Raw genomic sequence first — 24,804 nt, 5'->3', positions numbered from 1 at the left:
TTCAGTTGAGTTTGCCTGCATGAGCTGGCACTGGGTTGCACGGGGCCTGGTGCTTCCCTCTGCGGTGGTAGCACCCCCTGGGTCTGCCTGGGCCAGATGCCACCTGGGGAACACTGCCACTGCCCACACAGCTCAGGGACCACTTGGCCCACCGGCAGCTTGCCTTTCCCCCTCTCCCCTCCTCGCTGCAGGAGAGGCAAGTAGAATCTAAGGTTCGGGCCCCCTAACCCTTGTGTACATGAGATAGGGCTTTAGTTCAGTTTAGTTCTCCCTAAATTGAAATGGTGAGTTTTTAAAAGCCCACCATTTCAGTTTAGGGAGAACTAAACCCCTGCCACATGTACAAGAACCCATAGGCTCTAAAGTGTCTATCACCCTGGGTAATGTGTGCTTTTCAGCAAGAGTCTGGTCTTGTGGACCCAATCCACTGACTCCAAGGCTGGAAGGGACTATCAGATGATCCAGGCTGACTTATTCTAAGCATGTATTTGAAGCCAGAGTTAAGCATATGCCTAAGCTCTCTCTTGAACATGAATTCTTTCCTTAAATGAAATCTAATTTTCCATTTTGCACACCCTAGGCTATCGTTAGCTCTTCTGGCTCATGCTACTAAAGAGAAGTTGATGAAACTGGAATTGCAAAAATAGCACTGTAAGAACTTAACCTAGTTTGAGGATAACATCTCAGTTAAGTCATTATAGTTCATATGCAGGCTTACAAAGACACAAGATCTCTCTGTGCCTCAAGGACAATTACCACTGAATTTTCATTGTAGTCTTTAGTTCAGCATTATTAAAATATGGGAGTGATGATGAGGACACCCAGCTCTGCCCAATCTGTTTCTTCAGTGGATCTCAAAAGCACCTTACAGTATAATAAGACCTGTTCTACCACTGAGGAGATGGTACCGATGCACAGTGAGGTGAAAACCAAGGTTACCTAGAAATCCAGTAACAGCTGGGTAGAAACCTAGGTGTCCTGAGACCCTGGCTACAACTGGAGAAAGCAGAGGGCCCTTTGAGCAATACTGGTTTCCTCTGGTATGAGAGCAGAGTCTCTGTACCTCACTCTTGGGAGCTATAGCTCTTCCATTATGACCCAAAAAGAGAAACTGAAGTTCCCACTGCCATTTGTGATGGATACTTGCTCCTCACAGCTTACACATCAGAACAAAGACTCCTGTTTCATTGGACACACAAGCCAACTGTAAAATGGGTTATTTCCAGTATCACAGCACAGGGCCATGTTAACAGAAAAGGAACAGAGGGCATGGACCAAAAGATCCTCCCTGGAGATGGGGCAGTGAAGAAGTCCTGTTCTAGGAAGCTAAGCTACTTTGAAGCCATTGAGAAAAAGTTCACAAACCTCCTTTTCCGCTCCCGTAGGGCCTGAAGCAATTCATTATCAAACTGAATTTTCTGTTCCTCAGTGAGGGCATCATATTCTTCCTCATCCATCTCCTGGAGACGAGCCTTTTCTCTTGAAATAGCTTCCTTCTCTTCCCATTCTTCAACACAGAGCAAAGAGAGAAACAATTAACCAGCTGAAACTATAGCTTAGTGTGCAGGATAGACTGAGAGGATCTAAGTTTCTTCTCTGATAGTAGCTTGTACTCCAGCTAGAGTCCCCAAGAACATGTACCCCTAAAGTTTGAATCCTACAGCATTTACCTTATTACACTACATACATTATGAAATTCAATCCCAGAGCCATCATGGAAGCTACAGATACCAATGCTGGGAAAGGTAGCAGGTTGCTGACATTGTGATGCAAATGAGATATCCAATGAGATGCAGCCCCACCTGGAACACTCTGACTTCCTGTATTTTCATTGAAGAATCAGAATTTTCTGTTTTAAACATTTTTGTGTCTATTCTCAATACAATTTTCCCAGAAAAAGGAAAACAAAAAGTGTTGTGACCAGATCTACTAGAGATGCCAAAACTGACACATGGACGTATGTGTGAGAGCACATCCTTCTTACCTTCCTGCTCTGTCTTGGCCTTCTCCCTGGCTTTCATGGCAACATAATCCTGGAACAGGTTCACAAAGAAGATGTATCGCCGGTTGTTGATGGCTTTGAGTAAGCAGAGGAGAGCAGAAGACATACTACGTGTGAAGAGAGTCTCAAGTCCATCAAATACCACACCCTGATAGCAGTCGCTCAGCTGTGAATAAAGATCAAAAGGGTAATTGAAGTAAATATAAGACATAGAGACACAGTATTCTCATTTGGTAAAAAGACCTGCTTTGACGTGAAAGCACATTAGCAGGCATCATCACTGGCACATCTTCTAAATTAGTTATTTCATACTCCTGCTGGAGACTGGCGGATGTGGTGTACCTTGATTTTAGCAAGGCTTTTGGTACCATCTCCTGCATCATTCTCACAGGCAACCTAGGGAATTATGGGCTAGATGAGTAGACTGTAAGGTGGACAGAAAACTGGCTGGAGCATCAGGCTCAGAGAATAGTAATCAATGGCTCAATGTCTAGTTGGCAGCAGGTATCAAGTGGCATCCCCCAGGGAGTTGGTCCTGGGGCTGGTTTTGTTCAATGTCTTCCTCAATGACCTGGAAGATGGCATAGAGAGCAGCCTCAGCAAGTCTGCATATGAGACGAAGCTGGGGGGAGTAGTAGATATATTGGAGGGTAGGGCTAGGATCCAGAGGGACCTAGACAAATTGGAGGATTGGGCCAAAATGCATCTCATGAGGTTCAGCAAGGACACAGGCAAAATTCTGCACTTAGGAGGGAACAATGCCATGTACCAGTACAGACTGGGGGCTGACTGGCTGGGCAGCAGCTCTGCAGAAAAAAACCTTGGGGTTACAGTAGCTAATAAGTTGAATATGAGCCAACAGTGTGCCCTAGTTGCCAAGAAAGCTAACAGCATACTGGATTGCATTGGTAGGTGTGTTGCCAGTAGGTCAAGGGAAGTAATTATTCTCCTCTATTCAGCACTAGTGAAGTCACATCTGGAGTACTGTGTTCAGTTTTTGGCCCCCACTACAGAAAGGATGTGGACAAATTGGAGAGAGTCTAGCAGAGAGCAACAAAAATGGTGAGGGGGCTGGGGAACATGACTTATGAGGAAAGACTGGGGGGACTGAGTTTATTTAGTTTAGACAAGAGAAGACTGAGAGGAGACTTAATAGCAGTCTTCAACTACCTGAAGGGGGTTTTGAAAGCGGATAGAACTAGGCTATTCTCAGTGGTGGCAGATGACAGAACAAAGAGCACGGGTCTTAATTTGCAGCAAGGGAAGTTTAGGTTAGATATTAGGAAGAATTTTCTCACTAGGAGGGTAGTAAAACACTAGAACAGGTTACCCAGAGAGGTGGTGGGAGCTTCATCCTTGACAGTTTTCAAAGCTAGACAAAGCTTTGGCTGGGATGATCTAGTTGGGGCTGGTCCTACTTTGAGCAGGGTGTTGGATTAGATGACCTCCTGAGGTCCTTTACAACCCTTACTTCCTATGATTTAAGCTTACCTTGGAAATAACCCATTCTCTTTCTCTCCCCCAAATACAACAGAATCCTGACCAACATCTACCCTTTGCCCAGAGAAAGGCCTGACATACCTGCATCCTCTCCGAGAGGATCTCCACCAGTAAGTCATCAGGAAGCATACAGCTCATCAGGCCAACTTCTCCTGCTACACTGGCACTGATGCTGAGCCGTCGCTGGATAGGAACACTGGGAACTGGGCTGGAGGGAACCTGCAGTGTTCACCACCACAGAAGGAAAAGAAGCTTCAGAAAAACCATGTAAACTAAGCAGTGGTGTTATCATGTGGGCCAGTGTTCATGGGCAGGGCTGTCTTGGGCGGAGGGGGAAGGGCCAATTGGGGTGACCACCCCAGGCCCTGTGCTTTGGAGGGCCCTGGAGAGCCAGGTGGAGCAGCTGCAGTGACTCTGAGCTGCCACCAGCTTCATGGCTCGCCGCTTGACACCCGCTCCCCTGCTGCCGAATCTACCGCCGGCTTCCTTGCATCTGGGGGCAGGGCCCCACACAGGCTAATCTGCCCTTGGCCCTGCACCCTGCTTGGGTTGTCTCTGTTCACAGGGGAGCTGAACAAGACCAACAGGCTTATTTTCATTGGTGAATGCAAAGGACACAATCTCCAGAGAAGAAAGCCCAGTGCAGTAACCCACTGAGCCAGCACAGCTCTGAGGCAGGCTTCTCAGTTTCTCCAACACTGTTAGGAAGTGATTGAAAAATCCTTTATTCACTGATGCAGATAGCTCGTTACCTGTGATCCTGTTTGATCTGACTGGTGCTGCTGCTGCTGCTGCTGCTGCTGCTTCTGTGACAGAGATGCATGGCCTTCGGACCTCCCCCTCCCTGTTGCTGTACTTCCCCTATAGCCCCGGGAGGTGACAGACTGTGGCCCAGTTTTACTCTCGGAGCTCTGCTGACTACCCTCTGAAGTGTGCTTGGCCAAAGCCTCAATGCTCAGTCTTGTGCTCAGAGGTGCTGGCACTCCAGAGAGCTCAGTCGACTGACCTGCTAGGATGAAAGACTAGTTCAGCTCCTTGAGGAATAACTCACCACGAACCTGCACAAGAACATCTGCAATGATTACCACTCCTCAAATGTGCAGGAGCCATATGCAAACCCAGTGTGAAGAGGCACTTCATCCAAGTCACCCAAGCTGAGTCTAGTTACATGTTGACTTTGCCTGTCTGCTCACACCAGCCAGTGGAGCTGAGCAAACACATGGGGGAGCATGATACACCCTCCTAAGGGTGATATCTCCCCCAGCAGAGGATGTACCATCCTCTATATCCTCAAGCACTCCAAGAGGGTTAGGTCCATCAAGCACAAGCTTATTATTAGTATCAGGAAAGGCATCCTGACCCTGAAGAAGAAACATCCTTGCCTGAATTTATTTTACTATCAAGCCATAGTATAATGCAGGATGCTGCACTATAAAACAACTTTTGGTGCTCAGATACTATAGTGGGGCACAAAGTAATGAAGTTCTGTACCAAGTAAGTTAGGAGAGTAAATTAAGAGAGTACATTTTGTCAACCTTGCATGGGACCAGGAATCAATAGCCAGCACTGCTTATTATCTGGCCAGAGGGCTGGAGAGCTGAAAGGTACTTCCAGATCAATGCACCTTCCTCCTGCCCCTCTCACACTACAAGGAACAGAATATGTCCCAGCAAGGGGCAAAACAGGGCTAGAGGCAGATCCAGAGTTGGACCAGCAGCATGGCTTCACTCCTTCTTTGGCTGTGCCCCACATGTGCAATGAACTTTCAGCCTACTGGTACTCCAATGTAGCTCCTGCTAGGAGCTCCCCACTGGTCAGTGTGGGCTCCATTCAGAGTTCCTGCTTTCAAGCAGCTGTGGAGCCTGCTGCTCTTCGCTCTTCTCTGCCCTCCTCCTTTCCTGCCACTGAATTCAGATGCAGGGGAAAGGAGGGGGGCAGCAGCCAGTGACTCCATGCCAGTGAGCTCAGAGCTCACAGCACATGTGGAGCTCCATTGAGAGCTGGTGGGAACTCACTGGCATCCAGGATCACAGAGAGGGGCTGTGCAGCTACAGCCCCTTTCACTGTGTGGCACATTTGTAATGAGCTCTCTTCACTGAGCATGTGCTCTACTACTGACATCCCCTCATCAAAATCCTGGATCTACCCATGAATGGAGTTACCTATTTCACTGAAATAAACCAGTCATCCTTCTGTATTAAAAAGCAAGGGATGGAGCCCAACACCTAAGGAGAAGGACACAGGTGGACCCTTTCAGAAGCACAGAGAGCCCATAACAGATTAGTGCCTATGAAGCTGATATAGCTTATGATGCATTTGTGCTGTGGGTAAACTCATGGCTTTTTTTTGCAAAGATGTCAACTCAGCACCTTACACCAGCCCCAATTCTTTCACTTTGAAGGACAGTTTTCAAGCAGCACTTTTCACTCAGTGTACATCCAGCCCCCTGCACTAAGCAGGAAAGATAACTGGGGTAACCTGACCCTCAGTTATCTTTCCAGCTTGGTGCAGGGGGCTGGACCCAATGATCTTTGGAGGTCTCTTCTGGCCTTACAATCTAATCCTGCACCCTTCCCCCCGCAATGACAGCTCCATGTCCAATCAGCTCTGAAGGCTCAGAAGCTGAGTAATGCAAAACACACTTGCCAGATGCACCACACTTTTGACAGATACAAGTTACGGGGTAATTCCAATCAAATAAATGGAATTGGGTTCATTCTCAGTGAAGGCTTCATCCTGGAGATGAAAAGAATCAATGACAGATTGATGGCAGTGAAACTTTAAATAGAAGGGAAAGTAATTCACATCATCAATGCATATTATTCACAGGTGGGCTGCAACAAAGCAAAAATAAATATAACATTATAACTACATTAGATGCATCTATAGAAGCTCTTCTGTTTAATGAGAGGCTTGTCTGAGGAGCAGATATGAACACACCTTGATAAATATTGCAGAAAAATTATAAAGATCACAGGGGTTACAAATATGGACAAAAGAATGAGGAAGGAGACAATTTGTTTGAGTATGCAAAGCCCTGTAGTCTGCCATTGATAAATATGCTTTTCAAGAAAAAGGATGAATGCTTAACCATTAACAAAAGTTAAATTGGCTTCATAATGACTAAAGTGATAAAGGAAGTAGAAGATTGTAAAGTGATTCTCAGTGTGAGCATAACGGCCAAACATGGTGTCCTAACTGCTGATCTAGGTTATTACCCTGGGAAACAGTAAATTTGAAAGAGAACATAAGGAAAAGATTAAGTGGTGGCAGCTAGATCATGGCAATAAACCAGCACAGCATAACAAAGTCAATTTACAGTCTTATGACTATGAAGAGCCTGTGGTAAATATGCTTTGGGATGAATGCAAGTAGGTTACTTTACACTTGCTAAAAAAGTGTTGGGTAAAACCAAAAAAATAAAGAGAATTAAACAAGAAATACGTTGGTAGAATAGTGAGGTCCAGAAAATGGCCAAAGATGAGAAAGGAGTACTTAGTAAAGCACAAAAATCAGAAAAGGATGTGTATAACAAGGTGCCAGTCCTGGGCCCTGTTATGGTTTGGGCTTGCCAGCCAGACCAAAGGCTGTCTTGGGACTTACCTCGGGGCCCCAGGGTTGTGGAATGGACTCTGGGAGACTGTGGCTGGCCACCCAGAAACTGACTGATTCTAAAGTGGGCGGCTCAGGCATCGCGCTCATGTGCAGCTGGAGTGGACTCCCACTGGCTGCTGGGAGTCCCACTGGAAACTCAAAGGGGCTACCAGCATACAAGCAGATCCCACAGAGAGGGAAAGGCATGAGACTGACTAGGATGGTACAGGCCGTGTGGAGACGTAGAATGGGAGCTGGAGTCAGAGCTGAGACCAGAGCGGGAAGGCTGGAGCAAGAGCTGGGAGGCAGAGCCAGAGCTGGAGCTGACAGGCAGAGCCAGAGCCAGAGCCAGAGCCAGAGCTGGAGGACACAGCTAGAGCCTGATCCAGAGCCAGAAGGCAGAGCTAGAGCCAGAGCTGGGGCCAGAGCTGGAGGACAGAGCTGGGACCAGAAAGCTAAATGGGACCTAGTGGGGAGGTGTGCCTCGAATCCCTCAAATGAATTCCTGTGGCTGGGTTGGAGCAGGAGGGAGCAACAATCCCAGTGAGTGCACATGGACTGGGGGCAATGGGCAAAGACTCAATGGGAAGCCCAGGGAGCACCCAGAAACTGGTGGGTGATTAGGAAATTGGTGGTTGGGACTGTTAATTGACTGTATGGTCTGAGGGGGACACAGTTTATGTTGTAATGCAGGGTGCAGACAGCCTATGTGGATGAGGGAGCACGCCCTTGAAGAAGTAACAGAGGTAATGCCAGGTGAGTTAAACAGGCCAGTGCCTGACAGGGGATGATTGCAAAAAGCCCCAAGGGAAGGATGTCCCATTATGGGTGACAAATTTAAGAAAATTAAGACTTAAACAAAAAAAAGGGGTCCTGACCCAAAGGCAGGAAGAGATGAGGATACCTGACAACAGACTCCCTTTGGAGGGCTAAAGTAGATAAGCCCAGACTGGGGAGCATGGGTGGAACTGTTAAGACTGTAACCAAGACCCATCTGGGAGTAGAAAGGTGCAGGCTATAGGGGAGGAGGAGCCCTGTAAAGAAAAATGTTGCCCTCACGGCATACCACTGATCATGACTAGTACCGCACCTCCCTTTCCTCTTTTCTAATTGTTTGAACATCAAGGCATAGCAGATAAGTAGCAAGGGAAACTCTGAAGCGAGGAGAGTAAGTGAGTGAGTGAGATGTCCTCAGGACACGTTCTCTTACAATGTGAACAAGTAGTTTATACCATTGTTGCCTGATCTATCAAGCCTTGTGTGAGGGGGCCAGGACCCCAGGGGACCCGGCACGAGCGAGAAAGCCCGGGGTCCCGTCCAACTTCCGGGATTGGACCCGGAAGTCTGGCCGGGGCTTGAAAGTTTGCCGGAACGTAAACCGGGCCGGTGTGGGACCGGCCCGGGCAGATAAAAGGAGCACCCCTACCCTGGTTAGAGGAGGACGGAGGCTCCGGCAGAAGGCGGTCCTGGGGCGAGCGGAGCCGGGCGCGAGGCGAGGAACGCCAGCGGCAGCGGAACCAGCAGCGGCTGAGCCGGAAGCAGCAGAGCCGGGAGCGGCGTGAGGTACGCCGGCGGCAGAAGCGCCGGCGGCGACGGTACCGGTAAAGGCGGTACCGGGATCGTGGCAACGGACGCCGGCTGCACCCAGGCCGGGAGGCGCAGAGACGGTAAGCGCCGAACCGGGAGCAGCAGGGCCGGCGATAGCAGGACAGACCACGACGGAGCCGGGAGCCACGCGGTGGACGCCGGCTACAGCGGAGTTAACCGCAGCAGAGCTGGGAGCAGCGGGGCATCCCGAGGAGACGCAGGTATCGAAGGGAGCGGAGGCGGTCCCGCCGGGAGAACCCGGGAAGGGAGCCTCAACCGGAGGGGACTTTCTCCGAAGACTGGTGGCCAGCTGGCCACGAAAGAAGGCCCGCGGGCAGGGAGGCGGACGTTGTAGCTTCCCCCCCGGGTCTAGAGACACAGGCCTTTGAGGGCCGGACAAATCCTTACCGGAGGCTCGGGCGAGGGTGTAGGGGAGCGAGGAGCCCTCAGGACCCCCGGACTTGGAGCCGGGGTACCCTTCTCGTTGGACCGTTAGCGCCCCATTTGGGTGAACCCCTTTAATCCATCAAGACGTGGCAGGCGAGATTAACGGTGGCACAAGCGGTCCGGCGCGTACCCCCTCCTCTCCAGGGGCCATTCGGGGATTTTGGGGTGACCCACAACCGGGTGGCCTAAACCAACCCCCCACACCGTGTGAGCCAAAACAGTGGTGCAGGGCTGGTCCACAGCCAGATGTAGTTTGTGAGGTCAGTCTGTGCCTGGATTTGGCATGTGGGGCCAGCCCTGGATACTGGGTCAGACCCGCAAATTGACCCCACATACCTAATTGGCCCTGGGAGCAGGATTACACCTGTGGACTGGCCCCATACCCTGGACCATGCCATGGACCAGCTCCAATATGCTAGATCTGCTCAATAATAGAGCAGTGCAGAGAAAGTAGTTTTAAGATACCAGCTGCCTTTGACTTAGGATAAGGCTGAAGAAGAAAAGGAAGGAATGCCTAGGTGTGAAGACACAAGAGAGACAGAGATTGTAATTGCCACAATCTGTGTTAGACTATAAGCAGGAACTACATTACGGGGAGTTCTATGTGTCTAATCCATGATTTTCTTTTTGATTTCAAGGCTCCAAACCCATAACTGTGTTCAACCCTCTCAACTACAGGTAGGAATGTAGCTGAAAATAAAAATTATTTGATACTCCTGCTTCCACCATCTATAGAGTTCTTCTTGGTACCTCCTACACAGGCTTGGTACCTCATACAAAGCTCCCTTCATGCATCTCTAAGTATTTCATAGGCCTTCATGGGTCACTGAATAATTTTTTATAACAATGCGAAGAAAATGAAGGAATGACAGGGCTGTATTACTGAAATGGGATAGTGGTTGTGTCCGCCATTTTTCTGTGCAGCACAGCTGTCTAGCCTTCATGCTTCTGATGTTTGGATTGCTTACCAGCCTCCTCTGCCTCCCGCTGTGCCTGCTCTATGGTGGCCTTGATACACAGCTCCCTTGCGCGAAGCCCTGCTGAACTGCTCCTGTCTGAGATGGCTTCCATTACCACAGAGTCAATGGACAAACAGGCAGTGCTGTAGTGTTTGGCCAGGGTGACAGCTGTAGAAGTCTTTCCTTTAAAGAAAGAAATGCTTCTTTGATGACACTCACTCACATAAGAGCACACTCACATAAGAGCATCTTCATGTAGGAACTTCATATTATGAATAAGTGCTTTGAAATGCTCTTCTGCAGGATTTGCTACCTGTGTAAACAGTGTCCCCAAGTGACTGTCACTTGAACAAGAACTAGCAGGTGCCTCTGGTGTGATGGGCCCTATGGTCCTGAGTCTATTCTCCCTCACACTGGTTATGTGGATAGGGAGGACTTTGATTAATTTCAATGGAGTTATGCCACGAATGGGGTCAGGGCAGCAAACTATGACCTAATTAAATGAAAATGCCATTGATATTTCTGGCCCAAATTCAACTGTGATGTAAACAGCAGCTCAAGATACATGCTGAAGCATGGCAGATAAGAAACCAATGCTGCTTGGAAAGTGATGGAACTTTCATCAACCTGGTACTCAGCAGGTATGCAAACATAATGTAAAATACAAACTGTGGGAAAGATGGATGGGGAGGCTCTGTCCTGAAGAAAGGGGGCAACAGCCCTTTCATCTTTATGCCCTTCTATTCCTTGTTTTTTCTCCTAGACATGCAACTAATTCCTTTCTTAGCATACAGGTTTGCTAAATCAGCATGTTACCATTTACAACTTGCGTCTGATGAATTAACACTAGGTGACTTATTTTCCAAACCTATCACATCATCATGAAAAAGGTTACAATGTGTTCACGCCAAGTTAATGCTAATACAAACAGGTATAAGGATTTGAATATTCTTCTTTTTAAATGAAAAAAAAATTGCATGTAGGCATACTCTCTCTGCTCATTTTCAAGAGATATGGCCCTACAGCTCCATTGTTTTAATGAGCTATGTCTGCAGCTCCTCACAGGTTATACAACAGGTTCTGTACATCTTACCTTCAGCAGAAGCAGCGTCCTACACAATTTGTATCACTGTCTTTCTAGGTGCTAACTAACATCAAATCCTAAGCAGTCAATCCTGGCTAGAAACTTCCTTTTCCCTAGAAACATGCACTCTGATTTCTATCACAGATATTAATGTCAATCAGGACTATATTAACATTAGTGGAGTTATGCTGATGTAAAACAGGTGCGAGAAGAGAACTGGGCTGAGAGGCCTAACATTTGATCTCAGACTAGGACTAGTAATAAGTCTTCTGCCCTGCTATCACTAGCTGGAAGGCCAATTTTCCACACAGCTCCAAGCTGCCTGAAGAAGACAATCATAACATATAAGAAATGTACCACTGCCTTCATTTCTACTCCCTCATCCTGTCTCCTTATGGTTAGAAAATGGTCCTTCAGGAAGGGAACAGTTTGTGTACCTGTAAGAGGAGCTCCATGGACTATAATGACAATGCCTCTGCGGTTCCTGGCTGCGCGGCCTTCTGGAGAGATGTCAATGCCAAGGTGGCGAGCTATGGCTCTGGATACTGGATTATTGTCTAATTCTCCCACTGCCCTTTGGCAGCTACCATCAATGCTTTGCCAATTCTCTGTAGCAAAGAAACAGAGGTTAAAAATAACCCTCCCACTTCCCAGTGGCTTGGATCTTTCCTCCTCAGTCCCTGACAGCGCACTCAAATATCTGGGAAATTCCTTGGGGAAAGGAAATCCAGCAAATTAGGAAATTCCAGTGGGACTAGAGCTACATTGTAGCTGATCAGGCAGGCCAGTCTGGGACAAGTACCAAAGCAGGCACATCTGGAGTGCGCCACCAGCTAAGTAACTCTGCCCCGGTTTAGGAGCAGTGATCAATGAGCATCCTGATTGGCTTCTGAGAGGCCTGCCTAGCATTGGACTTAGCTGGGGCACAGGTTTCCAGGCCAGTCAACAGTTTTGACTCAGTCTGCTGTGGCAAGACTCTTGATTCCTGCTATCTCTGTTTTTTCCTAGTTCCTGACCCTGGCTTTCGCTTTTCCCTGGATTCTGGCTCTAGAATTCCCTTTCAGACCTGTTTCCTGATACCTGGCTTGATTCAGTGCTTGAATTTTGCCCTGTAGATTGCCTGCCTGCCATGGTAACTTGGTTTCTGGTTTTCTGGACCCTGACCTGACCTGTGTACTGGACTTTGCCCCCAGATTTCCCTCCACACTTGGGAACTTGGCTTCTGAACTCTGACTCAGCCCCTGACCCTCGCCTTCCCTCAGGGGCCTATTATGCCCTAACCCCTATCATGCACTAAGGACTTCTATTTGTCTTCCCTAAGCATGTATAATTCTGTGAACTCAGGCATTTGTGTGCTCCTAGTAGAACAAAGGCTCACCAGCATGAGCATCTTGGGTGCTGGAAGCTTAGCAAACAGACTGATAGAGGGGGGAAGGAACAGTTGCACTGTCTGTCATGAATACTGTCAAACACACATTTTACCAGTTCTCTGCTCAGTAACTCCTAGAGTGCAGGCAGAAATGGCTTCACTCTCCCTATGGGGTTGATCCTAGGCAGTCTGCAATGTAATGACTAGATACAATTTAACAGACATTCTCTGCACTCCTAGAGGCAGGAACTGAAAGTGATGACCAATATGGGGGTGCGAAGCAGGCCCTACTCAATTCGGATTTGGATTTGGCCCAAATCAGGGACAGTGGTTTGATTTGTTGATTCCAATCACTGTCCCCAATTTGATTTGGCCAGAACTGAATCTGAAGATTTGATGTTGATTTGGAGAATCAGTGATTCAGACAGACACAGCCTTAAAATTTTTTTCTATATACCTTGAGGTACCAGGCACAGGTCGTGATTGCTGTGATGCTGGAGCGCATGGAGCATCCCATTCCATGTTTTCAGCTACAAACCTGGAAATGGACCAGAAGTACTTCCAGTCCACTTCTGGGTCTGCCAGGGAGCACACTGGAGGGGCCTCCTGTGTTCCTGTGGGATGCTCCATCCTCCCCAGCATTGCAGTGATCACAAGCTGCCTGCTACCTAAGAGGTATGTAGAAAAAACGTTTAAAGCTGTGTCTATGTCCAAATCTCCGAATCTTTCTAAATTGATTCGGAGAGTTCCAATTTGATTTGGAGAGATTAAAAGGTCCTCTGATTCAATTTGGATTTGGATATTCGGCCACCAAATCAGGCCAAATCTCCACCAGATTGAATTAGGGACTGAAGCTTCACAAAGCCCTAATGACGAAGCTATTATGCTGTGAGAGTCAAACTCTGGAGTGCCTGAAGGAATCCTGCATAGCCAAATAGTTTCTAGCATGCAGCTCTCCTCCTTTTCTTCAGTGTTTTCTTTTGCTGAGTCATAAATATCACACAAGAAGATCTGACTGTAAAAGATATTTCATGGCCCTTCTCCCAGTTAGCTGGAACACTTGCAAAGAACTGCTTCCTTTCTCATTATGTCCCTATTCCTTCCCTTATTAGGAAAGCAATTCCACCATAAAGCCCCTGTTTCTCCCTTTAATGAATGTGACATGGTAAGCTATTGCCCTATAAATGACAGTGAAAGGTATCTCCCTGGCTATAATGTTCTTCCCTGCCAGGCAGGAGACTTCTATTTAATTTCTGGCCTTTGTGTCACTCTCCCAGTGTCTGGGGTCAGGTATGATGTCAAAGCTAGGCTTAGGCATAGGTGAGCAAGAAAAATGTGCTTTGTATTGTTTAATAGTGATTCTTTGGGCCAACAGAACAGTGCTGAGATGATGGAGCTAAGGAGGAGTGTCATACAGGCCTTGTGAGCAAATAAGCGCCTGTACCCTTAAAAGAGAAGAGGGGTTAAATGGAAGGAAATGGAAAGATTATGCAGGATCCAGCAGAGGCACTGAGGACCTAGTTCAGGAGAAGGAGGGTGACAGTAGGCCACAAGGATTTCCAGACAGATGTGCAAAACTGCACAGTAAACTTAGCTGAAATATTCTTCAGGAACAACTACCTCTATCTGTCCAGCTGTGAGCCCAGATACAGCAGAACAGACATGATTTTAATGTGTGAGGGTTAAGGCTGGATTTCAGGAGCTCCTGTATTTTTGAACAGAGGAGTATGCAGGATCAGGGGGGAGAGCACCATGTTGGAGCTAGCAAAACCACTGCTATCTAGGAGTTATGGCCAATGGATCTAGGGCTCTCCGGCCCAAATATCCAAGCTTGAAACAAAAGGGAGGATTTAAGGCCTAGTGATGTTCAGAAAGGGACCAGTATGAACAGGTGTGGGAGGACTGAGAAGAGATTGGAGGGAGGAACTGCCTAATACATTTTACCTTTTTCAAAATCCTCCTCTTCATCATCATCTTGTTCAAGTTTAGAGTCTTCCTTGTGGATTCGACTCTCCTCAACGAGGGAGGCAGAGCGAATGACCGAGGCACAGAAAGAGGCAGTATGCGCGCTCTCGGAAAGGTAGTGCTTCGCTCCATGCTCTGACTGAGACAGGCTATCTTCATCATCTGCTCAGGAAGAAAGATGCAGAGGCAGAAAGGGAGGTAAGGAGAGGATAAACACATGCAGATAAAGCTGTTCTTTGCTGTTCATCACTTTGCATTTCTTATCTGCATGTGTAAGGGTAGGTTTGAGGGAGGGCCCTGGTCTTACACCAGAATTTCACCCTTGAGGCTTTATCGCTGGGTGCTGGGCAAAGATGAAATATAGCAGCAGGTGTGACAATGGCTGCTTCGAATAGAGGGTTTTTCACTGTCCACAATCTACTCCAAATCTTCACGTAGTCATGGACTTGAAAGCCAGAATGGGAACATTCATCTAGTCTGATACTTGGCACTGTACAGGACAGAGAGTTTCACCTTACTATTCCTACATCAAGGCAAATAACTCATGGCTCAACTGGAGTGTATTTTTAAAAATGTATTTATTATTTAGTAGCATTTGTCAGGTAGTCTGTAGAGCAAATTTCAGCCTCTGGCTTTTCCCCTTACCCCAAATTGGTCACTTTGACCAGCTACTGTTCTTGTGTGATTAATCATCAAACTCACATGACATAGTTTCTGCTTCTGTTATGGGTAACTGAAACTTTTACTTCTCTTGAATAGCAATGCAAAATGATGAATAGCAAATAACAAGCCTTGCAAAAGGAATTTTTGGGCAGATTTTTTGTCAGTGATAATATTAAGCAACCATCTGAGATTTGTAGATGTTTTCACGCAGACCTATAAGTTGTCCTAACATTCATAAGCAGCAAAGGGTATGATCCTAGGAATAACAGTAACCCTAACTCAGTTTTTAGTTTGTAAACATAATCACACTAAGCTTTTAAAATACCACCTCTATTTCCTGTGCTACACAGAATATTCACTGACCAAATCTGTGGACCAGATCAGCAAGTAAAATAACTGTTATCCACTGTATACAGTAAGTACACTTATAAATCAGTGACATCCTACATATATCAGATTTTTTTACTTTTAAAATAATTAGCTTCCGTTTCAGACCAGGAGAGATGGCTACACATAGAGCAATCAGCCTCTAGTTGAGCCAAACTGTAGTACTTTTTAGGGTGTGAACATAATGGAGAAATACATGAGAGAGACTGCTTAAGCCTGCTTGTCTGAATCCTCACAGAAATTCAGGGAGGATTCAGTTGACAACTGTGGTTCTGTCTCATCAGGATTCAGTGTAATGCTCAGTGCAAAAGTCCAATCTCAGCAGACATGAAATACCTCACCCAGTCTCCAGCTATACCCAAAGATTTCTACAAGGCCAGGCATTCATGGGCCAGACCCTGCTCTCAACTGCTTTAACCACAGGACATAAGGAACAGTAACTTCAGTGGAGTTACTCCAGATTTACACTGGTATAATAAAGCAGATGCAGCATGAGCCTTTGGTCACATCCAGGGAAATCTGTCTATGGAGACTCACCTGTAAGTCAGAGCAAAGTCAGGCTCACTGTATCCAGGGCTCACTTTTTGAATGACTCAGTGCTAGAGACAAGGACAACCACAGAAAGCTAGTAATGTAGTATATTAGCATGGACAGCTGGGATTCACTAGCCAGCCTTTTGCACTGCATTAAACCCTCAACCTTCAAGATAATCCTAGACACGGTGGAGGTCAATGTCACACAGTTCTGTTTCTTAAATTTCTACAAGAAACTGCCCTTTCCCCTTGGTTGAAAGTCCTCACCATTCTCTTGCTTTACTGCCTCCACCATTTTGGTTTTAGCCTGCTCATTTTGTATCTTCTTCTGTTCGTTGTAACACTCCAGCACTTCTGGAGGAAGTTTTTCACCTGGGATGCGAGGCGGCAGGAGCAAGATATTATGGGAATCATAGCCTTTCAGCATTCGCAGAATCTAAGGACAAAAAACACCCCCAACAACATAGGTATAGGACAGCTTTCAAGAATCTGTTTTGTTCTTCTGTACCAGGGATTTCCCAAGCCTCAAAAAGAGCACAACGACTTGCCCTCTGCAAGCACCCCCCTTATCCTATGTTGCCAGGCACACGAGACATATCCCAGTGGCAAAACAAAAGTTCAGCATGCAAACTACTTCTACCAGTTCCAAACTACTTTTCCAAGAGGTTTCAGTGCCACAGAGCAGCAGGGAACACACCCAGAATACTGCACAGAGGGATAATCTAAGGGAGTTTGAGGACAAGCAGTAAAACAGAAATATCCCTGGAGGCCACAATCATAGCTCCCACCCCACAGTTCCTCTCCCACTAAGTTTGACATTGTACTAGTTGGTCTTGTTTAATAAAGAATGGGAAACTTCAGAAATGCTGGAGAACTGAGAGGTGTTAGCTAGCAATAAGATGCCCTCTCCTCTCACCTTCTCCTCAGCCAGGTACTGCTGGTCAAACTCCAAGGAATAGAACTCAATGGGAAACTTGCAGGGGTTTTTTACTACCACCTCTGCCTCATCACCAATGCTATAAGGCAGCATGGGCCCCAACTCAAGCACTGAGGGGTTAAACTCCAGACGTGGCTCCAGGCCATGCCCAGAGACCAGCAATGGCAGGCGTTGGCTGCTCTGGGAAATGTGAACTGTCAACTGGGTGCTGTAAAACCTCTGAGAAGAGAAAGAGAAACCCATGAGATTCCTTCACATTTCTTGTTTAAAAAAAATACAAGATGACACATAAGGCTCAAAACTGCCATTACTGTACACAGAATCAAGTTCACTCAGATCAACTGAGCTGCATCCTTTGGCTTGCACCAATGGTGAATCTGGCCCAAAGTGCACAGTATTTGCATTTATGCTTATCTTAGTTGCAGGACCAATTATGACATCTAGGTCACAGATAGCTTAGATAGCTGAGGCTTAGGGCAAAGACAAACACAAGATGACATTCCATGTGTTTTCCATTTAGCACTGGGTGAAGGCATAATTGTGAACTGGCACATAAACTAAAAATACCTTGGCGTGAAAAGCTCAGGTGCCAGATAGCTTTGGGATAGATTTACCGCTTCCCAAAAGAGCTCATATGAGGTTACACTACCTGATCTTAATACCCGATACAGGTGTTTCACACCAAAATAAGAGCTACCATAGGGCAGATTATTCCACTACTGACTCCACACCCTGACAATGACGGCAGGTTATTGATAGAGTTGGGATACTGGTTTAGTTGGGCCTCTCATCTGAATGAACCCAGCCATTCCTGTGTTCCCATGTATATGCAGCCAGTCCAGCAAGCTGCTCTCAAGAAGCCTAGGAGGGTGTTAATGGGTAAGGAAAGGACCAAGTATGGGGAATGGCTTCTCTTCATGGGATTTCCTTGATTAAGGGAACAGCTTGAGGGCTGTTGAAAGGATCATCAGGTGAATTTTGGGTCAGCCTTAAGGGAGAACAGTTTACTAAGGGACCAGAAGGGCAGCACTAGGTCAACGTGTGAATGCTCCCCCTGTTATAAAAGCCATAAAAAGAAGAGTCATATGACACAACAATACTTTACACTCCCCTGCAAAGTTAACCTAGTGGTTTCAAAGTACTTTATGGAGACAAGTATGGAGGGGGAAATGAGGCCATGCAGTGCAGCAGTGGCAGAGATGGAACTAGGCCCTCTCCCTTACTCCCAGTCTGACATTCTAATGACAGCACCACACTGCCCACCTCATCTCTGAGGAACACTAGAGCCAATCTTACCTCTTCTGCTGGGGCAAACTTGACCTGTAGATTGAGTCGCTCCCCTGAAGCAAGAATTCCAGAGGAGGGGATGACCTCAAAGATCCGCGGCTTAGACTTGAACTCCTGGCGCAGCTTCCGCCGTAGGCTCAATGGCAAATGTTTGTCTACCTGCTTGCCCAAAACCAACCAGTAAGATACTCTATTTCAGCATAGTCATTAGCTATAGCATCTTATTCAGGATGTCACGTACAGAAACAAACAGCATAGGTGTGATTTTCAAAACAGAGTAGGGCACTTAGGTACTCAATCCACATTTGTTTCAGTGGGAAGTAAGCATCTAAATCTCTTTGAATATCTCAGTTCACTATATAAAGTCAACAAGATTTGCTGAGTCAGCCTCTTAACACCTCAGAGAGGACAGGCATCGTGTAGCGAAGGGCAATAACTCCTTCTGTGGGCATTCTGAAACAGTTTGAAAGAAAACTTTAGAAAGAATAATAATGAAACTGAGTTCATGTTGGGTTTCCTATAGACAACACATGGCATTTTCCCACTTCTCCCTAACTTCAGCTGAGCAATTCATTCTCTCTTCTCCTCTCTGAAAGGAAACTGCTTTGGGAGAGGGGGGCTGTAAGGAACATCCATTTTCACCCCATAAAGCTGGTCCTTGCTTTGCCATAGCTGGTGCTACACAGCATCACAAGACACTTTCCTCCCAATCCCCTGGTGTTGGGTATGGTGTTTGCGCTGTGCTTCCAGCCTGTTCAGGTTTGAGAAGTAATGCACCAGGCTTAAGAACCAAATACTTCCCTGTTCCCAGCACAGAGCTGGATGGGACATAAGATCATAAGAAAGTAGGGCTGAAAGGGACCTCACAAGGTCATCTAGTCCAGCTCCCTGCTTAAGGCAGGACTGTCCTGGACTAAACCATCCCAGCCAAGTGTCTGTTCAAGTTCCTTACCATTTTCCAAAAATGGAGATTTCAGTTTCTCTAGGCAGCCTGTTCCAATGCTTAACCACCCTCATAGTCAGAAAGTTCCTCTCAATCTCCAACCTAAATTTTCCCTGCTGCAGTTTGAGGGCACTGCTCCTAGTCTTGTCCTCTGCTGTCACAGAGAAAAGCCAAAACTGGACACAATACTACAGCTGAGGTATCATCAGTATTGAACAGAGCAGAAGAATCGATTTTTTTTGATTTGCAAGTGACACTACTATTATTACAGCTTAGTAGACTGTTGGCTTTTTTGCAACAAGAGCCCACTGTTGGTTCAAACTCAGTTTATGGTCTCTATTATAATCCCCAGGTCCTTCTTTGCAGTACTGCAGTCTAGCCAATCATTCCCCAGCCTGTATTTGTGCATGCAATTGCTGTATTCTGTCTCTAGTGCAGGACTTTGTACTTGTCTTTGCTGAATCTCAACTGATTGACTGCAGACCATTTTTCCAGTCTATCCAGGTCATTCTGGAAGCTGGACACCTTCAAGCACATCTGCGATGGGCCGGCTTCAGGGATGATGCTCAAGGGCAACCAGCACAGTTTCGTTAGGGGCAGGTCATGTCAGACCAACCTGATTGCCTTTTATCATCAGGTCACAAAAGCACCAGATGCAGGTGTCACCATGGACGTAGTCTTTCTGGACTTCAGCAAGGCCTTTGACACCACCTCCCACCCCATCCCTCATTAAAAAACTAGGCGACTGTGGCATTGATGCCTACACAGTCAGATGGATTGCAGACTGGCTCAAGGGTCACACTCAGAGGGTGGTGGTGGACAGGACATATTCGACCTGGGGGGAAGTGGGCAGCGGAGTCCCCCAGGGCTTGGTCCTTGGGCCTGCACTGTTCAATTTCTTTATCGGTGATTTGGACAACAGGGTGAAAAGCAACCTGTTTAAATTTGCTGATGATAGCAACATTTGGGGTGAGGTGAGCATGCTAGTAGGGAGGGAAAGACTGCAGCAAGACCTGGACAGGTTATAGGGGTGAGCTAACAAAAACAGGACGCGCTTCAATACTGACGAGTGCAGGGTGCTGCACTTGTGCAGTAGTAACCAGCAGCACACTTATAAGATGGGAAACTCCCTTCTTGAGAGCACGGAGGCAGAAAGGGATCTTGGAGTCATTATTGACTCCAAGATGAACATGGGCTGACAATGCGAGGTCACGGTTGGCAGGGCTAACTGGACCTTGTCGTGCATCCACAGATGCATCTCAAGCAGGGCCAAGGAGGTGATCCTCCCCCTCTATGCGACACTAGTCAGGCCACAGCTGGAGTACTGTGTCCAGTTCTGAGTGCCACACTTCAGGAGGGACGTGGACAACATTGAGAGGGTCCAGAGGAGGGCCACCCACATGATCCAGGGACAACAGGGCAGACCTTACAATGAGAGACTGTGGGACCTAAACCTGTTCAGCCTTCACAAGAGAAAGCTATGGGGGGACCTGGTGACTGTCTATAAACTTGCTATGGGGGACCAGAAGAGTTTGGGAGAGACCTTGTTTCCCCTAGCGCCCCCTGGCATAACAAGGAATAACGGCCACAAGTTGTTGGAGAGTAGGTTTAGATTAGACATCCGTAAGAATTACTTCACAATCAGGGCGGCTAGGATCTGGAACCAACTTCTAAGGGAAGTGGTGCTGGCTCCTGCCCTGGGGGTCTTTAAGAAGAGGCTTGATACCTACCTGGCTGGAGTCATTTGAGCCCAGTTTTTCTCCTGCCCAGGTGGGGGGTTGGACTTGAAGATCTACAAGGTCCCTTCCAACCCGACTTCTATGACTATGATTCTATGAAGTCAGCTGGCCCAGACAGCTTACACCCCAGGGTACTTAAGGAGCTGGCAAGCATCATAGCTCTGCCACTGGCACAGATCTTTGAGAACTCGTAGCACTCAGACGAAGTGCCCGAAGAGGGAAGAAGGCCAACATGGTGCCTGTCTTCAAGAAAAGGAGGAAAGTAGATCCGAGGAACTACATGCCCATCAGCCTGACCTATTCTGGGGAAGATCTTAAAAAAAATCGAGAGACCATACTTAACAAACTGGCTGAAGGCAACTTCCTGAGGGATAGCCAGCATGGGTTTGTTCTGGGTAGGTCTTGCCTGACCAATCTCATCTCCTTCTATGACCAGGTGACATATAACCTGGACAAGGGAGAAGTGATTGGTATCATATCTCTTGACTTTAAAAAAGCTTTTGATCTGGTATCCCACGATCGTCTGATAGAAAAACTGGCCAACTGCGGCCTCGGCTACATCACAGTCTGCTGGCTGGAGAACTGGCTTCGAGGTCGGACCCAAAGAGTGGTAGTTGAGGGAAGTCAATCATTGTGGTGCACTGTGACCAGTGGGGTGCCTGCTCCTAAAAAACCAGGAACTGCCTGGGAAGAGCCCAAAAAGCCAGACAGGAGCCCAGGCGCAGGTTGCCATGGCAACCAGCTAATGAGGAAATTAGCCTGCACCTGCACCTGGTCAGCTGGCCGGAAGGAGCAGGGCCCTGGGCCCCTATTAACCCCAGGCCGTGGACTAGGAGGTAGTTCTCTGCCGGTGACCAAGGGAGGAGGAGCCCTCCTGAAGCATGTGAAGGGAAGAGGCCTGACTAAGTTCTGCTCTAGGTAATGTAGAGGGGCACACCTTATAGCTTGTGTTATGTTATAGCCCAGGGGCTTATTTTTTGTTTGCCTTTTTATAGGACCGGTGGTTTGGGTGAGGCTATTTGGGGAAGAAGGAGGCCTTATTGGGGGCCCGCGGCAGTGTGGGGACCGCGGCACCAGAGAGGGCGTGGCATTTGGGGTGCACAGACTCCAGCGCCAGAGAGGGTGCAGAGACAGGGCTGCGGAGAGCCCAGTGAGGACAAGGGGGCCAAATTACAACAAGGCCCAGACTACACAATTTCGGTACCATCTGCGAGGCTTGGGGCGTGGTAAAGGGGTGGTTGGAGCCAAGCATACAGCCCATAAAGCTAGGGTGCCCCAAAACACCCATTGTAAAATGGGACCCACAAGGGGTCCAGGAACCCATGGGGACAGAGAGTTCATCAAACTGTGCCCAAGAGGACTTAAAGGCAGCCTCCCTATTTATATTTTCTATCAAAGACATGGTTGGCAAGAACTGAGGGTGCCCATTGGGCTGAATTGGCATGGTCAAGGGGCCTGGGGAGATCACAGTCGTCCTTAAGGACCCTGTCCTGTGACAGTCCTCCAAGGCTCTGTCCTTGGGTCTATTCTTTTCAACATCTTCATTAACGATGTGGACATTGGTGTCAGAAGTGTACTGGTCAACTTCGCTGATGACACCAAACTTTGGGGTAAAGCGTACACACCCGAGGACAGGACAGTAATCCAGGCTGACCTTGACAGGCTTAGAAAATGGGCAGATGAAAACCTGCTAGCCTTCAATGCCAAAAAATGCAAGGTATTCCACCATGGGAAGAAAAACCCGCAGCATGCTTATAGGCTTGGCAGCGCCATGCTTGCTAGCACAATGGCTGAAAGAGACTTGGGGGTCAGGATTGACCACAAGATGAATATGAGCCACCAATGTGATGTTGCAGCTGGCAAAGTGAGCAAAACTCTGGCTTGCATCCATAGATGCTTCTCTAGGAAATCCCAAGATGTCATCCTCCCACCGTACTCAGCCTTGGTGAGGCTGCAGCTGGAGTACTATATCCAATTCTGGGCTCCATAATTCAAAAAGGATGTGGAGAAGCTTGAGAGAGTCCAGAAAAGAGCCATGGACATGATCAGAGGGCAGGAAAAAAGGCCTTATGATGAAAGGCTGAGAGGTATGGGACTCTTCAGCCTGGAAAAGTGCAGGCTCAGGGGGGACCTGGTGACTGCCTGTAAGTATATAAGGGATGTATATCAGGATCTGGGGGAATGCCCGTTCACCAGAGCGCCCCATGGGATGACAAGGTCAAATGGTCACAAACTTCTCCAAGACTGTTTCAGGCTAGACATAAGGAAGAACTTATTTCAGTCCAAGCTCCCAAGGGATGGAATAGATTGTTGGCAGAGGTGGTGCAAGCACCTACTCTGGACTCCTTTAAGAGTCAATTGGACGTTTATCTTGCTGGGATCCTGTGACCCTAGCTGACTTCTTGCCCCTGGAGCAGGGGGCTAGACTCGATGAACTTTGGAGGTCCCTTCCAGCCCTAATGTCTATGAAAAAAAATTCTGGATCCTATCCTTGCCCTCCAGAATGTCTTCCACTTCATCAAATTTGGTGATATCTCCAAATTTGCTAAGCATCCACTCAGTCCCATCATCCAAAGCATCAGTGAAGACGCTGAACAACTACTGATGATGCTGAGTGTGCTGGATGAAGTGTTCCCTTGAGGCCCTGCTCTGTTCAGGTTTGAGAAGTGATGTGCCAGGCTTACAAAACAAACACTTCCCTATATCCAGCACAGAGCTGGATTGGAAATTAGGCTGTTGTTTCATGTTCTTAAAAATGGAATTCTTCTCTCAGGTATACTGGCTCTGCAAACTGTATTTGCTGGTTTTTTAATTCTTAAAATACTCCAAGTTCTAATAGACTGAATCTAAAATCGGGTCAATACTCTGTTTTAGGGAATTGATCTGCTATCCTTATTCATATGAGAGTATTCCACTGCAGTCATTAAGACTACTGCTGTAAGTCCTAATCAGTGCAACAGGGGGTGTGGAATTCAGGGTTGAGGATACTAGGGAAAGAAAGGGAAGAAAAATAGAAAAAGGAAGCAGTTTGCCATCTTTGTTTTACCTTTTTAATGTGCTCATTAGTGGTGATGAACCATTCACAAGTAACCTGAAGCTGATTGTGAAGCTGGATGGTCTCTATTTGGCACTGCCCACACTGGACTGAGGAGAACTCCAGTTTGTCACTGGAGATGCAGAGTGACGGCATGATCACATTGGCACGAAGGCAAATGTGAAACGTTGGTCCACCCACAACCTAAAGCAAACAGCACAATGCTCTGCTAAGCAGTCTGTGTGAGAACTAACTTCATATCCAAACTGCACATGGCAAGCTGACTAAGTGGGGAAATTTCTACAGGACTAAGGAATATGATGGTACTTTGCATGGGTGGTGCCAGGAAGTGCAAAGTGTCCAACTGCACAGGGCCCTGGGCTGGTTGCATTACAAGTTTGTGTTACAGTGTTATAGCTGGGTATGGGCCTAAAAATTACTACTAGTGTTATAGCTGGGTATGGGCCTAAAACTGAACCTTTCCACATGACACCCAAAGGGTACACCCAGTACCTTTATGGGCAGAAGTACTTCCACCTCTCCAAGGGGCAGGTTTGCGCTGCGGGGATCAAACCTCACTTCAAAAGTTTCTGTCTCACAGTAGGGCAGGTTCTTTACACGGTCCAGTTCTATGCTGAAACCTGGTAAAAACGGTAATATCACCACTTAAAACCTGTGGTTTGCAGAAAATAAGAGGTACACAAGCCGCATTATAACAAACATGAAGGGCCAGTCTACCTGTTGAGATTCTATTCCACGTCTTAAATCTCTGAA

General features: G+C 47.3%; 2 protein-coding genes and 1 long non-coding RNA gene across 3 annotated transcripts in view; all 3 read right to left on the bottom strand.

Moving 5' to 3' along the window:
- LOC149857381 (axonemal central pair apparatus protein HYDIN-like) overlaps positions 1-4,448 on the bottom strand; it is a 71,055-nt gene extending 66,607 nt beyond the window's left edge. Inside the window, exons 1-4 of the mRNA XM_090063947.1 lie at positions 4,255-4,448; positions 3,584-3,721; positions 1,985-2,168; positions 1,366-1,507 (exon numbers count right to left, since the gene is read on the bottom strand). Of these exons, the coding sequence (XP_089920073.1) occupies positions 1,366-1,507; positions 1,985-2,168; positions 3,584-3,640 (383 nt within the window). The 5' untranslated portion in view covers positions 3,641-3,721; positions 4,255-4,448. The remainder of the gene's footprint in view (positions 1-1,365; positions 1,508-1,984; positions 2,169-3,583; positions 3,722-4,254) is intronic.
- Positions 4,449-10,118: 5,670 nt separating this feature from the next.
- On the bottom strand, positions 10,119-14,580 carry LOC149857380 (uncharacterized). Its single transcript, XR_016444333.1, has 3 exons — positions 14,487-14,580; positions 11,611-11,781; positions 10,119-10,272 (listed from the first exon to the last, which is right to left on the bottom strand). It is a non-coding gene; the product is annotated as an uncharacterized LOC149857380 (long non-coding RNA).
- A 1,500-nt stretch (positions 14,581-16,080) lies between these two features.
- The window catches only part of LOC149857379 (axonemal central pair apparatus protein HYDIN-like), a 34,071-nt gene continuing 25,347 nt past the window's right edge, over positions 16,081-24,804 (bottom strand). Inside the window, exons 7-12 of the mRNA XM_090063945.1 lie at positions 24,544-24,671; positions 24,043-24,234; positions 18,324-18,473; positions 17,007-17,246; positions 16,358-16,526; positions 16,081-16,094 (exon numbers count right to left, since the gene is read on the bottom strand). Of these exons, the coding sequence (XP_089920071.1) occupies positions 16,081-16,094; positions 16,358-16,526; positions 17,007-17,246; positions 18,324-18,473; positions 24,043-24,234; positions 24,544-24,671 (893 nt within the window). The remainder of the gene's footprint in view (positions 16,095-16,357; positions 16,527-17,006; positions 17,247-18,323; positions 18,474-24,042; positions 24,235-24,543; positions 24,672-24,804) is intronic.

This window comes from Crocodylus siamensis, chromosome 9 (genome assembly GCF_052110815.1).
Source record: "Crocodylus siamensis isolate JL-2025a chromosome 9, ASM5211081v1, whole genome shotgun sequence".
NCBI classification, from domain to species: domain Eukaryota; kingdom Metazoa; phylum Chordata; order Crocodylia; family Crocodylidae; genus Crocodylus; species Crocodylus siamensis.
This window is presented reverse-complemented; position numbering and strand designations above follow the sequence as displayed.